Source organism: Leucoraja erinacea, chromosome 5 (genome assembly GCF_028641065.1).
Source record: "Leucoraja erinacea ecotype New England chromosome 5, Leri_hhj_1, whole genome shotgun sequence".
Classification (NCBI taxonomy): Eukaryota; Metazoa; Chordata; class Chondrichthyes; order Rajiformes; family Rajidae; genus Leucoraja; species Leucoraja erinaceus.
The window spans coordinates 71,210,013-71,227,789 of NC_073381.1; the positions used below are offsets into that span (position 1 = coordinate 71,210,013).

General features: G+C 42.2%; 1 protein-coding gene and 1 long non-coding RNA gene across 16 annotated transcripts in view; one reads left to right on the forward strand and one right to left on the reverse strand.

Annotated features, from left to right (window-relative positions):
- Positions 1-311: 311 nt before the first annotated feature.
- Positions 312-3,376, reverse strand: LOC129697390 (uncharacterized). 2 transcript variants are annotated; one of them, XR_008723513.1, is made up of 3 exons: positions 2,704-3,376; positions 1,956-2,406; positions 312-1,890 (listed from the first exon to the last, which is right to left on the reverse strand). It is a non-coding gene; the product is annotated as an uncharacterized LOC129697390 (long non-coding RNA). The 2 variants fall into 2 exon arrangements; XR_008723512.1 differs by having other exon boundaries at positions 1,974-2,406; positions 2,704-3,373.
- A 648-nt stretch (positions 3,377-4,024) lies between these two features.
- The window catches only part of snap91a (synaptosome associated protein 91a), a 140,430-nt gene continuing 126,677 nt past the window's right edge, over positions 4,025-17,777 (forward strand). For 3 of the 14 annotated variants that reach the window (XM_055635888.1, XM_055635886.1, XM_055635887.1), the window contains exon 1: positions 4,025-4,390. In XM_055635888.1, coding sequence (XP_055491863.1) covers positions 4,261-4,390 — 130 coding nt within the window. In that variant the 5' untranslated portion in view covers positions 4,025-4,260. The remainder of the gene's footprint in view (positions 4,391-17,777) is intronic. The other 11 variants (XM_055635885.1, XM_055635890.1, XM_055635897.1 and 8 more) reach the window with 5 other exon arrangements.

A 17,777-nucleotide genomic window follows, 5' to 3' on the forward strand; every position in this document is an offset into this window, starting at 1 on the left:
GGAATATTACGTTGGGGGAACAGCCCTCCCGGGTCCCACTTAGTCTAGTTAATTCATTATTAACATCGTCTTTCGTGTGAGATGTTAAAATTAAATCATTTTTACCTGTTCAGGTTGATTTTCAAGATTTATTGGTGCCTTGGCCAATATTCCTGCAGAATAATAATGTACTCGCTTATCTAATTGAGAAGAGAGTCCTTCACTGAGGTTGAACTGTACTTGCCAGGCTGACCATCTGCTTTACATCTAAGTCAACCTAAAGAATAAATGTGCAAAACTACAGCTTGCCCTTCTTCATGTGTGCAGTCATAATATAAACATGGTCAATCCTCAGATAGAATAATGTCCATTTCATTCAAATCAGTGATATATTTAATCTCAGAGTGACTCTGAACTGTAAACACGCTACAAGATCCATATTGTGTATAAACTCAAGAGATGAATAGATTGTGCAGATGCACAGAGTCTCTTGTCCAGAGTAGGTGAATTGAGGACCAGAGGACATAGGTTTAAGGTGAAGGGGAAAGTATTTAATGGGCATCTGAGAGGTAGCTTTTTCCACACAAAGGGTGGTGGATGTGTGGAACAAGCTGCCAGAGGAGGTAGTTGAGGCAGGGACTGTCCCAACATTGAAGAAGCAGTTAGACAGGTACATGGAAATTACAGGTTTGGAGGGATATGGACCAAACGCGGGCAGGTGGGACTAGTCCAGCTGGGACATGTTGGCCGGTGCGGGCAAGTTGGGCCGAAGGGCTTGTTACCACACTGTATCACTCTATGACAGGATAATTATGTTAGTGTCTGAAGCAACATAATCAAATCAAACCGTAACATATTAGTCCTGATGCAGGGTTTTGAAGTAAAACATCAACCATTCCTTTCCTCCCATAGATGCTTTTTGAAGCGCTCATTTCCTCCAGCAAACTGCTTGCTGCTCCATTGTACCCTAATTGATTGTCAAGAGGCAATATGATGAAATGAGATAGTACCACACTGCCTAAAGCCTGTGGCTACATCAAAAAACAGACCTCACGGAGGCATTTACTCTGTTTGGGAATATTAGCCAAGACAGTTCAGCATATTCCTGAATCCAATATGCAGACTATGCATTTACCAGTTTATAATAGAAGTATCTATATATCTTGGTGGATATGAAAATATCTCACTGATATTTATGGGACATAGGTTCATGAGTGCTTTCATACCATGTTCATTTTTGCTCATCATGGCACAAGAATGCACGTTTGATGAGAAGGTGTCTCGCCAATAAGTCAGAAATTCTGCTATTACAAGTGAAAGAGGACACGAGGAACCACGTAATAAAGAAATGATTCATATCTTCCGTTTTGGCTTGCAATTTTATCTCATAAAGCTAATTATTACAAACACAGGCAGAAAATTAGTTAAATATTGAAGGATCATGCATTTCCTTTGATTTTTCCCATATTGGGATTTCTATGCCTGTGTAGCAATAGTACATTTTCTTAACATTGCTTTTTCAAAAGTGTACATTGGTATCATAGTTAAACATATTGGAGTAGGCGTAGGACCGAGCGGATAATCAGATGTTGGTACTTATCTTTCGTATAAACATCACTAAAACACACAGCTGGGTTTGTAAATTCAGCAGTTTGTGTGATATATCAAACCGACAATCTGAGTGCATTGACAGGACGTGATAATATTTTATCCTATTGTTTTGTCATTCTAAACATTAATTTCCTCTGTCATGTGGTAGTTCAGTCTGTACCAACTATAAAATGCACTGCTGTTACTCACTAATCCAACAGCACTTTGCTGCGACCTCCACCTTGAAGAAGGAGCATGGAAACACCACTGAGAATGTTACCGGGACTGGAGAGCTTGAATCATAAGGTGAGGCAGGATAGGCTTGGACAATTTACCAAGGAAAATTGTCCAAGCATATCTTGCCTCACCTTATGAGGCAGGATAACCCCCTAGGTTAAGGTTACCCCCTAGGTTAAGGTTATGGTTAACATAGGACTCTATAGAGGTATACAAAATCATGAGGGGGCATAGATAAGGTCAATGGTTACAGTCTTCTTTCCTTGGGCAGATGAGTCTAAAACTAGAAGGCAGAGATTCAAGATGAGGGAGAAAAGATTTCAAGGGGACCTGAGGAACTTTTTTACACAGAGGATGGTGGGTATATGGAGTGAGCTACCAAAGAAAGCTGTAGAGGTTGGTACAATTATAATTAAAAGACATTGCGATAAGTACAAGAATATGAAAGGTTTTGAAGGATGGGTGCCAACAGCAAGGAAATGGGACGAGGTCAGATAGACATCTTGTTCGATGATGATCGGCGTGGACTCGGTGGGCTGATGGGCCTACTTCCACGCTGTATCTTTCAATCAATGTTCCAAGAAAGCACTTCATCGCCAGCTTATGACAGATATAGACATGTTGTGGATAAATATTCCAAACATAAACAAAAAAAAGAAACAGCATGTAAACCATGCTTTCATCAATCTCAATTGTTTACATAACCACTTTGAAACCATGCTGTATCACAATGACTGAAAACGTAAATAAATAATCAGTAGCTACAAAAAATTAGCCAGAACCCAATCATTTCGGGTTTGAAGTGTAAACATACAGTTGAAAAAGGAACTGAACAGGACAGAGCAACCTTCAATCCCTGAACAGCGTCTGCTTTGATCTGTTGTTTTCACATCTTACCTTTCCATATCTTTCGTTTCCCTCTCCCCTGACTCTCAGTCTGAAGATGGGTTTCGGCCCAAAACATCACCTCTGCCTGATCCGCTGAGTTACTCCAGCATTTTGTGTCTACCTTCAATTAACATAGTGGTCTTTGGAGACATGGAAACGCTTTTTAACGAAAGGTGCAGAGTTTAATGATGGGAAAAGCGAATGAATGGGTCAATGTCAACGCAGTACCAACACCACCCTCTCATCCCAACTCCTTCACCTCACAGGTGTAATTTATGTCGACAAACGGCTGACTGGGTGGAGGGGCTCCCTCCCGCCCTCCCCTTTAATCCGGGGTGAGTAGGGGGTTAGTGACGTGTGGGCCGAGCGAGGGGAGAAATCACATTAAACCCCCCGAACCCACCGCCATTTTATTCAAAACCCTCCTCCGAGGACAGGAGCGACCGGGAGCGGTTCACTCACTCACTCACTCACACACCCGGCGGTGGCGGGAGGAGGTGAGGGCTCCGTCTTTACCGCGGCGGCGGCGGGGCCGGGGCGGGAGGACACACAGCGCCGTTACCGGCGGCTCCACCCAGTCCCTCCGGCCGTTAGATCCGCCAGGGAGGTGGGAGGAGCAGGCGGAGAGGGAATAACAACCGGTTATAAACATCTACGGCGCCACCTTCCCTCTGACTAATTAATCCCCCTCATCCCGGACTGTCCCCTGCTCTAGCCCCCCCTCGTCACCCGACTCTTGCCGCTCGCCTTTTCAGCCACAGTCACAGTGGGCCGTATCCCCTCCCTGACCCCCATCACCCCCGTTCCATGCACTCCCCGCCTCCCCCCACACCATCCCTGCTCCCCACCACCATCCCTGCCTCCCCACGCCATCACCCCATCCATGCCCACCCCCACAGCCCATCCATGCCCACCCCCTGCCTGACCCCCACACCATCCCCCTGATCCCCATCTATGCCCACCCCATCCCTCCCTCTCTCCACCACCCCCCCCCTCGTCATCCCCCCCAAACCTGCACATCCCCCCCCACCCCCCCCCCTAATCCCTGCACCATCCATGCCCACACCCATGCCTCCTCCACCCCTACTTCCCCCACCCTATCCCACCCACACCTGCCCCCCCCACCCCTATCTCTGCCCCCCTAATCTCTCTCCCCTCTAATCTCTCACCCCATCTCTCTCTCTCTCCCCCATCTCTCTCTTCCCACCCCACCCTCCCTAACCCCCCACATGTCCCCACGCACCCCTAAATCCCCCCGCCCGCCTCCCAGGTGTGTGCGGCAATGCCCCGCCCGTCCAACGACACGCCGCCGCCACTCTCCCTCCCTCCCTCCCTTTCTCCAGGACTGGGCTGGGCTTTCTTTTTTTGACAGGCGACGAGCGGCTGATTTTTTTTTAAATTCTGTCTTCTCTCTCTTTCTCTCTAGGGTTTTTTTTGTTTCCGCTTTCTCTCTACATTTTCTCCTTCAGTGGCATTCACCACTCTTTATTTTACATACATACCATAAATTATTAATTGCTCGGTGAGAGGAGGGGGGAGGAAGAAGGAGATTAAAATCGAGAGAAAATGTCGGGCCAGACCATCACGGACCGTATCGCGGCGGCCCAGTACAGTGTGACCGGCTCGGCCGTGGCCAGAGCTGTCTGCAAAGCCACAACCCACGAGGTGATGGGACCCAAGAAGAAGCACCTGGACTGTAAGAGACTTCACCTTCTTATCTTGTTCTGACATCCCCCCCCCCCCCCCCCCCCCCCCCCCTGTTTTGCCGAGCCCTTCATTCTATATCCATGTTACTCGCAAGCGATGTATTTCCATGCATTCACCTTATTTAAAAAAAAACTGATCCAGTTAATAATATGCATTTAAAAAATACCAGAATGTGGTTGTTGTTTCTAGATTTGTGCAATTAATTCCGTTAACATGTTTCTCTATTTCGCACCTATTCCTGGCATTCATGAATGCCGTTTGATGGTGCTGTTATTTATCCCATTATTGCACTAGTATTCTGGCTTATTTCTCCATTCTCTCATCGTTCCTCCTTCCCTCACCGTGAGATTGCTGCTGGTTGCAATGGAGTCTCTTGCTTGGGGAGGGGGGGGAAAGGGGTTGTATTCACTGCTCTCGAAACAAGGCAACGGCAGCGATAATGTAGCACCGCTGCCAGAAGTATAATAAATATTTTACTAGCAGAATTGTTCAGAGACTCTTGTTTAATGTTTTAAACATTGTAAATAAAAAAGAATGCGGTGTTTTTAATTTGATATGCTGAGCAAAGGGTGATATTGCAGGTAAATGTGTCCGTCATCTGAAAGAAAGCAGAATTTGGCCTGCAGTCCTTCAGTTTACTCGAGTATTTTGTGAGCGCATACCTATTTAAGATACTTGCATTTTCTCTAGTATTGAAAATAGCATTGAAAAAAAAGCATAAATGCTGGATCCTAATATTGGTTGTAGGATAAAGAACTGTGAATATTTTGACGTATCGGCACTTTTCTGAGGGAAGGATTAAGGGCGGATTCAAAATGATTTCTTAAAACCTACATATAGGCTGGGTCTGAATGGTGCAGTTTACTGAACATCAATGATTCTGATGTGGCAGTGATCCTACCCCGCCCCCACTCCCCCTCTTTTTGCATTGTTAATCCTTCTGGACATAGCTATTAAATGCTTTTTGACTTCAAAATCAGTGTTAAATTATGCCACTGACTAATATTATGAAGCTTCTTAAAAGAACAAACGATATATAATAGTTCTGTAACATTACAATTTTCTAATGCTACATAAGACTACTTCAGCAGCTACACTTGACTGGAGGAAGAAGTGATTATGAATTTCAAACAATTTTATTGTTTGCATTGAACTGAAATAATGCAATGTCAACATTCAGCAGTACTGTACATTGGGAAACTTCCTTCAGGACTCAATGCTGTCACATAAAGTGAAAACTAAATTTTCCCAGTTTATTATTATTTAATAATGACATTGAATTCTCATTATTAAAAATTACAGTCTAAAAAAAAATCAGTCAGGTGTTTTAACTTAATTTTATCATCAGCCAATTTTTAAATGCTGACTTTTGAATTTGTTATTTACATTAAGGTTGGAGAGTCCATAAATATCCTAATTTTTTGTAAATTTAATATGATTCTAGGGCCACTATCTGCTCTCTCAATTTGGAAAAGGAAGCTTAGCAGGCATTTAAGAATGTGTAACTTAAGTATGCACGAGGACAGGGTATTAACCATTAGAAGTCAGACAGACTTGGATAATTTTCTCTTGAACACTAGGGGCTCAGGGGAGATGTGATGATAAAAGTATATAAAATTGTGAGAGGCATAGATATGGTAGATAGTTAAAACCTTTTCCCAAGGGTGGGAATGTCAAAGACTAAAGGGCATAGCTTTAAGGTGACAAGGGCAAAGTTTATAAAAGATGCGTTGGGCAATTTTACTTTACACAGAAGGTAGTGGTTGCCTGGAACATGCTGCCAAGGGTGGCGGTGGCGGCATGTATGACAGTGGTATTTGAGGCTTTTAGATCGGCATGTGGATTTGGGACAACGGATCATGCGCAGGCAGATGAAATTAGTTTATCTGGCATCATATTTGGCACAGCCATTGTGAGCTTAAGGGCCTGTTCTTGTGCTGTGCTTTTCTCTATTCTATGAGATGGCTGAGTAGTCACCCAGTCCGCATTGCTATCAAAGATATGGTTGATACTTGATCACAACCTTTTTTTTTTGTCTAGCTCCTTTTAATCTAGAAATATGGCAGAATGAGCTGAAGGGAGGCAATGAACTATGTCTGATTCTATGTCACATTCCTAGAGTTCCATACTGTGAAATCATTGATCACAATTTGTGACATGAATGTTTTCAGCAAGTTCTCTCATTTGAATGTGTAGTTTTTTTTTCATTTTTGAAACGAGAGACTGCAGATGCTGGATTTTGGACCAAAAACCAAACTACTGGCAGAGCTCAGTAGGTCAGATGGCATCACTGGAGGAAAATGAATGATGCATTACTGATGCAGGATGTTGATTGAAAACATTGTTCACCTCTTTGCCCACCAAGTGTGCTACTTAACCCACTCAATTCTTCCAGCGATTTGTATTTTTGGTCCAGCTTTTCATTTGGCTTTATTGTTGTGTGGAGGCAAGAAGCCGCTCGGGTCACTGAGTCTATGTTGGCACAGACATATTCCAACATTTATTTCCCTTTAAACTGTTATCACTTGCATATCCATCAACACTCTCTTGATTCCCCTATATCCTATCTAGAATTTTTCAGTAATGAATCACTACTAATACATAATGGGATGTGGAAGGAAATTCACACACCAAGAAAAGCTTTGCAGTCACGAGGAAAACATGCAAAAAGAAAATTGGAGCTGGTTGTCAGAAATGTTGACTATCATTTCTTTGTGCATGGGTGATCTTGTCTCAAATTATATTTTTTTTTGAGGAAGCCGCTAAGAAGTTAGATGAGGGCAGGGTGGTAGATGTTGTCTAAAGGGACTTCAGCAAGGCCTTTGGGAACCTGGGAGAGCTAGCTATTTGGATACATAATTGACTTGATTTTAGGATACAGTGTGATGGTTAAATGTTATTTATTGAATTGAAGCCTATGACTAGTAATGTGCCTCTAATGGGTGCTGGGCTCCTTGTCATCATAAGTTCAAAGGAGCAGAATTTGGCTATTTGGCCCATCAAGTCTCTTCCACCAGTCACTCATGGCTGAGCTATCTTTCCTTCTTAACTCCATTCTCCTGCCTTTTCGCAATCACCCCATAAATACGTACTAATCAAGAATCTATTTCTCTCTGTCTTAAAAATATCCATTGACTTGACCTCCACAATGTTCTGTGGCAATGAATTGACACAGAATCACCATCCTCTGACTAAAGAAATTCCTCCTCGTCTCTTTCCTAAAGGAACGACCTTTAATTCTGAGCATATGACCTCTGGCCCCAGGCTCTCCCACTAGTGGAAATATCCTCTCCACATCCACTCTTTCCGGGCCTTTCACTGTTCGGTAATGTTCAATGAGACTCCCCTCATCCTTCTAAACTCCAACAAGTAGAGCCCCAGTGCCATCAAACGCTCTTCATATGTTAACCCACTCATTCCTGGGATAATTCTCATAAACCTCCTCTGGACCCACTCCAGTGTCAGCACATCCTTCCTCAGATATGGGGCCCAAAATTGCTCACAATACCTCAAATGCAGTCTGACCAGAACCTTATAAAGCCTCAGCATTACATCCTTGTTTTTGTATTCGCGGCCTCTCGAAATAAATGCTAGTGTTTGCCTTCACTTCTACTGATTTGACATGTAAATAAACGTTTTAGGAATCCTGCACCAGCACCCCCAGTTCCTTTGCACCTCCAATTTTGAATTCTCTCCCCATTTAGGAAATAGTCTACACCTTTATTCCTAGTACCAAAATGCATGACTCCACACTTTGCTACGGATTTGTCATTGAATTTAGTTGAAAGTTGATTGATTGAAAGATGTAGGGTGGAAACAAGCCCTTCTGCCCACGGAGATTGCACGCATTGATCGCCCGTTCATCCTATGATATGCTGCTTTCGTATCCACTCCCCACACACTCAGCAATTTACAGAAGTCAATTAATCTACAAACCTGCACATCTTTGAGTAATAGGAGGAAAACGGAGGACACCCAACAGAGAGAACGTGCAATCTTCACACAGACAGCACCCGAGGTCGGGTTAAAATCTGGGTCACTGATGATGTGAGGTAGTGGCTCTGCCATCTGTGCCACTGTGCCACCCTGTACAAGGCACAGTTGTTAGGTTTGCAGATGGCAATAAAAATGCATTCTGAATTTCGATTTTGCAGGTTCAGAGAAGTTGTTCAAGTCACTGTTATTTAACATGTTAAAAAATGACGGATTAATAATATTTAACTTTTCAAATAATTGCCAACTGCAAAGATTTGAAGTTCCAAACAAATTAATTTGTTAATATTATTTGCAAAGACAGCAGCAGCTATAGTCATAGAATCATAGAACATGGAAAGAGGCCCTTCAGCCCCACTGGTCCATGCCAATCTAGATGTCCAGCTAAGCTTGTCCCACTTGTCCACATTTGATCCATGTCCCTCATAAATCTTTCCTATCCATGTAGTTGTTGAAATGTCTATTAAATGTTATTATTGTACCTGCCTCAACTACTTTGTCTGGCAGCTCTTTCCACATACGTATCAATCACCCTCTGTGAACAAGTTGCCCCTTGGTTTCCTATTAAATCTTTTTCCCCTCCCCACTAGTTCCCCTCGGCCCCTCAAGATTTTACACAACTCTATAATATCACTCTCAGTCTCCTCAGCACCAAGGAATCAAGTTCTACCCTGCCCACCTCTCTCTATAAATGCAGCTCCTCGATACCTGGCAACACACTCATAAATCTCTTCTACACTTTTTCGAGATTAAAGGGATTTTTTCCTAGAGTCGGGTGACCAAAACTGAATGCAGTATTCCAAGTTAGCTTCACCAATGTCATGTACAACTACAACATAACATCCCAACTTCTATACATGCCTTGTTATAGAAATATTCTGCAATGTTTTAATAGAACGTTTGCATTGAGTTTCCAGGGGACACATGCAATTTCATAGCCTATACTGGGTAACGTTAAGATAAAATGCAACCAACAGCTTTGTGGGTTTGTAAGCAGATTTCTTTAAAATTATCAGAGATTTATGATTTTTTAATTTGAATTTAAAGTTTTGCTTGGACAAGTTTTACTAGCCAAAAAATCATGTTGTGAACTGTTGTGTTTAAGTATCATCTCAAAATAAATGCTGTTGTTCATATTTTAAAGATTATTATGACTGTTTGTTATTATGACTATAACCACCATTATGATTGTGTTATTTGTGCTTCTGGTTATTCCATAGCATTTAAAAAATAAAAAAGTAGGAATGAATAATCAAGTGGTCACAACAATTGTCCTCTTTACTCATTCTCCAATAAATATTATTTTTGCAGAGCAAAAATTGTGTAAAGTCTGCAAACATTAGAAATGGCTAGTTTAATAGTAATGCAGAATGTAGCATAAAAAATAATATGAAGACAATCTGTGTGAAAAGCTAACTTGAATTCAAATTGTGCATGGATTGAGAAGAACTGTAGTTAGTTTCAACCTTTTTTCAATGGTAAAAATTGATAAAAGTTAGTCGTAGAACTGTACAGCACAGAAACAGGCCCTTCAGCCCAACTCGCTCATGCGACCAAAACTCCCCATCTACACTAGTCCTACCTGCCTGCATTTAGCCCATATCCCTCTAAAGCGTTCCTATCCATGTAGCTGTCCAAATGTCTTTTAAATGTTGATATAGTACCTGCCTCAACCACCTCCTCTGGCAGCTCGATCCATACTTCCACCACATTCTGTGTGGGGGAACAGATCGCTCCTCTGGTTCCTATTAAATCTTTTGGGTCTCACTTTAAACCTATGTCAACATGGTTCTTGATTTTGCTCCTCTGGATAAAAGACTGTGCGTTTATTGTATCTATTCCCCAATCATCTCAAAATCACCCTTCCATCCTACCTGAATGGGTTCCTTAATAAGGTCATAAGTGACAGGAGCAAAATTAGGCCGTTCAGCCCATTAAGTCTACTCTGCCATTCAATCATGGCTGATCTATCTCTCCTTCCTAACCCCATTCTTCTGCCTCTCCTCCATAACCCCTGACACCCGAACTAATCACGAATCAATCTATCACTACCTTAAAAACATCAATTGATGGCCTCCACAGCCTGCTGTGGCAAAGAATTCCACAGGTTCACCACCCACTGACTATAGAAATTCATCCTCATCTCGTTCTTAAAGGAACGTTCTTTAATTCTGAGGTTATGACCTCTAGTCCTAGACTCTCCCACCAGTGGAAACATCCATTCCACATCTACTATATCCAAGCCTTTCGCTATTCGGTACGTTTCAATGATGTCCCCCCACTCATTGTTCTAAACTCAATCGAGTACAGGCCCGGTGCTGTCAACTGCTCATCATATTCACTCATTCGTGGGATTATTCTTGTAAACCTCCTCTGAACCCTCTCCAGAGCCAGCACATCCTTCCTCAGATATGTTGCCCAAAATTGCTCATAGTACTCCTAATGTGGCCTGACCAGCACCTTATAGAGCCTCAGCATTACATCCCTGTTTTTGTATTCTAGCCCTCTTGAAATAAATATTAATAAGCATTGAGTAATTATTGATTCCGTAAACCTCTAGTTTAGAGATACAGCACGGAAACAAGCTCTTATGCCCGCCGAGTTCTACTGACCAGCGATCCCTGCACATCAACACTATCCTACACATACTAGGGACAATTTACACTAATATCAAGCCAATAAACCTACAAACCTCTACGTCTTTGGAGTGTGTGAGGAAACTGAAGATCTTGGAGAAAACCCTTGTGGTCATGGGGAGAACGTACAAACCCTGTACAGATAGCATCCGTAGTCAGGATCGAACCCGGGTCTCCAGCGCTGTAAGGCAACAACCCTACCGCTGTGCCAACGTACTGTTTATATAAAAAAAAGTATTCCAAAATTAATGTCATCTTCCTCCCTCCCTCATTTTCCATTTTAATTTTGCTTCTTGTAACATCAAATTTCAATGTGTGTTTAGCCTTCTGTTTTGGTTTTGCACTTGGTTGCTGAATCGTTACTTGGACAGTACTCTTTGGAGATCACAAGAATGAGAGGTGACCCTTTTCAAAAAAGATCGTAAGGGATTTTGTCTGGGTAGATGTTGAGATGTTTAGTGGAAATATCACAAACAAGGTGACATAGTTGTAAAATAAAGGGTTGCTCATTTAAAAACTGAGGTATGTGGACATTTTGTCTCTGAGGGTAGTGAAACTATAGAATCTTATGCCCTGGACATTATTGGAGACCAGATCATCAAATGTATTTTAAGTGCGGTCAGATAACGTTTGAAAGATTCAGGAATTCGGGGCCATGAGGAACTGGCACAAAAGAGGAACTGAGGCTAGCATACGTCAGCCATGAAATTAAATGGTGGAGCAGTCTTGAGTGGCCTGTTGATCTACTACTGCTTCTATTTTCTTGTATTTCTGTGGTCATGTCAACATTTCCAGGGCATTAATTTTAGTGTCATGGCACTGATGTTTGCACATGCAGATCATTATTTGTTCATGTACCAATCTGTAATCTGAAATATTTCTCCAGGATGAATCAACTTTGCTGTTACTTTAATGGCATTCAAATGAGTTTGACCTAGGTCAAAACATAAAACCTACAGAAAACTATTGTGACAAATGTTTTAATTTATTTCTTTGTGATGCAGAGAGATTGAAGCATCTTGACATGTACAGTGGCATTTAATTCTAGGAATAACTAATATGCTACTGTGCATGATTTGGTTATTTCCTGATCTTGCATCTGGTATCTTCCTCTCTTGGAACACCAGCATCGCTTAATTGATTTTTACAAGGTCACACTACTATAGGAGTAGAATTAAGCCAGATTAACTACCCTCTGACTAAAGAAGTTCCTCCTCACATCCTTTCCAAAAGAGCACCCTTTAATTCTGAGGCTATGACCTCTAGTCCTAGACTCTCCCACCAATGGAAACATCCTTTCCACATCCACTCATTATTCTGTAGCTTTCAATGAGGTTCTCCCTCAACCTTCTAAACTCCAGCGAGTATAAACCCAATGCTGTCAAATGTTCATCATATGCTAACCTCATTCATGGAATCAATCTTGTAAACCTCCTCTGGACTCTCCCCAGAGCCAGCACATCCTTCCTCAGATATGAGGCCCAAATTTGCACTCTGTACTCTAAATGTGGCCTGACCTGCGCCTTATAGAGAGCCTCCATTAACAATTATTGTTGACATCCAGATGGGTCACCCCTCTGCAAATACTCAATGACCATGCTGTAGTTAAGTAACCTCTCCACCACCAACTTTTGTCACAAGTGGTTTTTTTTTCTACCATCAACAGCTTGTAACCAATCTTGCTGTCTCCACTGGAAAGCTCAGGAAGGAAATTTGGTTGGCATGGACAAGTTGCACTGATGCATGATTCAATTACACTAATTTACTGCATTTAACCCCTAATGTCGAGAGTTTTTAAATAAATTTGGAGCATTTATGATTGTGGGTCATTTATTAGTGTGGACTATTAGGGTAGCACAGTAGTGTCTGACGAAGGGTGTTGTCTGTACTGAGTTTGGATGTTCTCCCTGTGACCGCGTAGGCTTTCTCCCATATTCCAAAGACGTGCAGGCTTGTAGGTTAACTGGCTTCTGTAAATTGTCCCTAGGGTGTAGGATAGAACTAGTGTATGGGTGATCAATGGTCAACGTGGACTCGGTGGGCCGATGGGCCTGTTTCCACACTGTATCTCTGAAACTAAAGACCATAAGACGGTAGTGGAATTAGGCCATTCGGCCCATTGAGTCTATTCCACCTTTTTTCTTCCCCCTCTCAACCCTATTCTCCTTCCTTCCCCTCGTAACATTATACTCCTTTTCAACATTTGACTGGGGATTAGATAACAGATTGAACATAGTAGGAAAAAATGAGTCATTTGGCTTTGGGAGCTTGTGACTAGTGTTGGGGTCCCAGGTGTTCATGTTCAGATGCCTTGTAATATATTCTGTTTGACTGACGCAGAGTTGAGAGGCATTGTGAGTTGATATGGAGGCCACTTTGCTTGTCCAATGGCTATGAAACAGCAAAGTGAATGGATGAGAACATGGGAATGATTTGTGAATCTCAGGAAAGCAGTTTTTCAGGTATAGATTATTTTATTGGGACTTGAGATTGCTTGTTCATGGATAACTGTAAGCTAACATACTGGCACATCAGACAAGTAGGGAGGCAAAACACTATGGCTTTGTTAAAAGCATTTAAGAATAAAGACCTCATGCTATGATTACAAAGGCCTCTGGTGAGACCATGTCTGGATTATTGTCCTCGGTCCAGGTCTCTATATCTATGCAATGAAGAACTTCCATTGCTTTCCATTTAAACTTTCCCCAGAAAATGTTCTCAACAAAGAATGTTTATTATAGACAATAGAGTAAGAGGAGTAGACCATTCAGCCAGCACCGCCATACAATGTGATCATGGCTGATCATCCACAATCAGTACCCCGTTCCTGCTTCTCCCCATATCCCCTGACTCCGCTATCTTTAAGAGCCCTATTTAGCTCTCTCTTGTAAGTATCCAGAGAAATGGCCTCCGCCGCCCTCTGAGGCAGAGAATGCCACAGATTCACAGCTCGCTGTGTGGAAAAAGTGTTTCCTCATGTCCGTTCTAAATGGCTTACTCCTTATTCTTAAACTGTGGCCCAAAGTTCTGAACTCTCCAACATAGGGAACATGTTTCCTGCCTCTAGTGTGTCCAAACCCTTAATAATCTTATGTTTCAATAAGATATCCTCTCATCCTTCTAAATTCCAGAGTATACGAGCCCAGCCACTCCATTCTCTCAGCATATGACAGACACGCCATCCCGGGAATTAACCTTGTGAACCTACGCTGCACGCCCTCAATAGCAAGAATGTCCTTCCTCAAATTTGGAGACCAAAACTGCACACAATACCCGAGGTGTGGTCTCACCAGGGCCCTGTACAACTGTAGCAGGATCTCTTTGCTCCTATACTCAACTCCTCTTGTTATGAAGGACAACATGCCATTCGCTTTCTTCAATGCCTGCTGCACCTGTGTCATTAAGATTTCCAGTAATTACTACACTGAAACACTTCAAACTGAAAAGTTTCCGAGCAGTAAGAGTATTTTAGAAGTCTAGGCCATAATTCATGCTTAACAAAACAAACTCTGACTTCAAAATGCAATTTTTTTAATACTATTGAAATTAAGATTTTTAATTTATTATCTTCTCTGTTTAATCATGTGTATGTTCTGGTATGACATGCTCTATAAAATATTTTAATTTGTTTGACTTTTATTCCATGGATTATTGTATTGCATCGAAATTGAATGTTTGAAGTATATTTAACATTATTGATGACCTACATAAGTAGTCTGAAATTACTATTGCTGAACACCAGGTAATCCGTTCAATTGATGCTTGGAAGAAGCTGCAATCTCGGAAGTTTATGTTAAATAGATTGCAACATCTTTGGCAGTTGTCTCCAGTCAGTGCACATGCAGTCTTTTTTTCATCTTCAATTGCAAATTCAAGATCATAGTCTATGCGTGCTATTAAACCTTCTGTACCTCGGGATGACTTTCACAATGTTTAAAAAAAAAAAATGTGGACAGGTGCATGGGTAGGATAGGTTTAGAAGGATATGGCCCAAATGCAGACAGATGAGACTGGTGTAGATGTGCCATGTTGGTTACCATGGTCAAGTTGGGCCAAAGGGCCAGCTACCACGCTGTATGACTCGATTACCACCCTGTGGAATATATAGCTTGATTTCTTTGTGGACAGGATTTTGGCTAGATAATGATTTTTTTTTTTGGACATACATTGACTTCCTCAATGTCCTTAAACACGGGAGTATACTTGGGTCCAGAAGACTAACAACCTGTTTGAAATGCATCGCTTATAACATTATACATTTATCTAGTATTGCAAGTCAGGTGAGAACATTTTGTTTGAGAATGATAAAACCGGTATACTTTGCACAATTCTGACATAATATAACATTGGCAAAACTGGAATAGACATATGAAACATAGCTTTGGTAGGCTGGAGCTGGCAGCTTTTGACTTTTATCAAGGACAACTCTATCCATTGCATCACAGAGCCAGCTACATTTGGTGACTGTTTTGTCCAACGACTCTCCATGCTTCCATTTTCACCCTTTTCTGAATGAATATAATGTGTAAATTAACAGATTTAAGTGTTAAAACAAATTCACTTCATACCTATAGTGTAAGATGAATTCAATATTTTCAATGCATTTGTTTTAGTTTTCAAATTGAAGATAATTTGCTCAGCTTAATAACAGACTGTTAGCCAAAATGGGAGGTATCTGGCTATAGTTAACCTGAGTATATTTAAAATAAAACTCATGAACACAATTAAGAGATGGCCAAATTTGTGTATATTTATTAATTTTCAACGTCAAGATATTCCAGCCAGTCTGTTTGTGAGTTATATCTGTACTTGAAATATGCAGATAATGGCATAATAGATAATTACCTCCCAAGATGTACAGGTTTGTAGGTTAACTGGCTTCGGTAAAATAGTAAATTGACCCTAGTGTGTAGGGTAGCATTAGTGTACGGGAATCGCTGGTTGGCGCTGACGCGGTGCGTGGAAAGGCCTGTTTTGGTACGTTTCAGTGAGTGTTTGATGGCACTGGGCCTGTACCTGCTGGAGTTTAGAAGAATAAGGGGAGACCTAATTGAAACGTACTGAATAGTGAAAGGCTTGGAGAGAGTGGATGTGGAGAGGATGTCTTCACTGGTGGGAGTGTCTAGGACTAGAGGTCATACCCTCAGAATTAAAGGCTGTACCTGTAGGAAGGAGATGAGGAGGAATTTATTTTGTCGGAGGGTGGTGAATCTGTGGAATTATTTGCCACAGAAAGCTGTGGAGGCTGTCAATGGATATTTTTAAGGCAGAGATAGATAGATTCTTGATTTGTACAGGTGTAGGGTTATGGGGAGAAGGCAGGAGAATGGGGTTAGGAGGGAGAGATAGATCAGCTATGATTGAATGGCGGTATTGATGATGGGCCGTACAGCCTAATTCTGCTCCTATCACATATGACATGACCTCAATAAGAACATTTAAAAAATGTGTATCTTTTTAGTATCATTATGGTATTTGATGGTACGGATTCTTTGATCAGAAACCACATTTGCCTGTTTATGGTAGGCAGGAAGATGTCCTTGGTATGAGGTGGTGAATGCAATCGCTGTTTAAATCAAGCATCATATAGATCAAAAAAGGTGTAATTATACCATGCCGCTCGTGAAGTTGTGCTTATTTAAAATTATTGCGGAAAGAGGCTGTTACGGCGCATATGGAAGTGTGAAGAAGTGTCTCGACCCTAAACATCACCCATTCCTTCTCTCCAGAGATGCTGCCTGTCCCACTGAGTTACTCCAGCATTTTGTGTCAATCTTCGGTGTAAACCAGCATCGGCAGTTGTTTCCTTCACATGAATCAAATGTTGAAAAGGAGGTATATCGGTTTTAAAAAGAGGCTCTTGGAATGCCACACAGCGGACGAAGGCTCTTGTGATGCAGTCCATCCAGGAACCTGCCCAGGAGACCCAGTGGCTAGACAAAGAAAGACCTAGCGGGCAGCTGCCTGTAGGAGGAAGTTGCTGAGGCAAGCCTAGATCGCCGCCATGAAGGAAGAAAGACCCGTTGGGCCAAGGAATGCATGGGGGGAAGCTCGGGAGCCACTGACTTTGGCTCCGAAGACCAGAGAACCGAGGGGGGAGCCGCAGGTGACGACCGGCAAAAGGAGTGGGCGAGTGGTAGAAGAGGGACCAGGGTATTGCGTCCAGTGTCTTCAAGGTCAGCTGCAGGAGGCACTCCGCGACCCGGCGGGCGAGGAGACGGACGTTGATTCTCGTGCTGAGGCAATCGAGGGCGATGGAGGAGGCCCTGCAGTAGTCTGGCGCCTACCTAGATCAGGAGCTGCTCCAGTACATTGATCATGTGGAATGGACTTTGGACTTTTTCGAAATGGCGGCAAAATATAGCAACTTGTGCACCTGTGATCTATGTAAAAAGAATTTCACTGTGCAGTGCACACATGAAAATAAAGTGCCATTGAACCTTTGATTAATTACGAGGAGTAACGGAATGTTGGCCTTTATTGCAAAGCATCTGGAGTATAAACTTGGAAATTGTGAAGCAACTTTATAATTTGCCTTCATATTTCAGGAAATATGTAGTTTGGAGAGAGTGCAAAGAAGGTTTAATTGAGTCATGCAGCACAGAAACAGGTCCTTTGGCCCAACTGGTCTGTGCCAATCAAGATGCCCCGTCAATACTAGTCCTACCTTCCCATGTTTGGCCCATATTCCTCTAAACCTTTTGTATCCATGTACCTATCCAAATGTCTTTTAAATGTTATACCTGC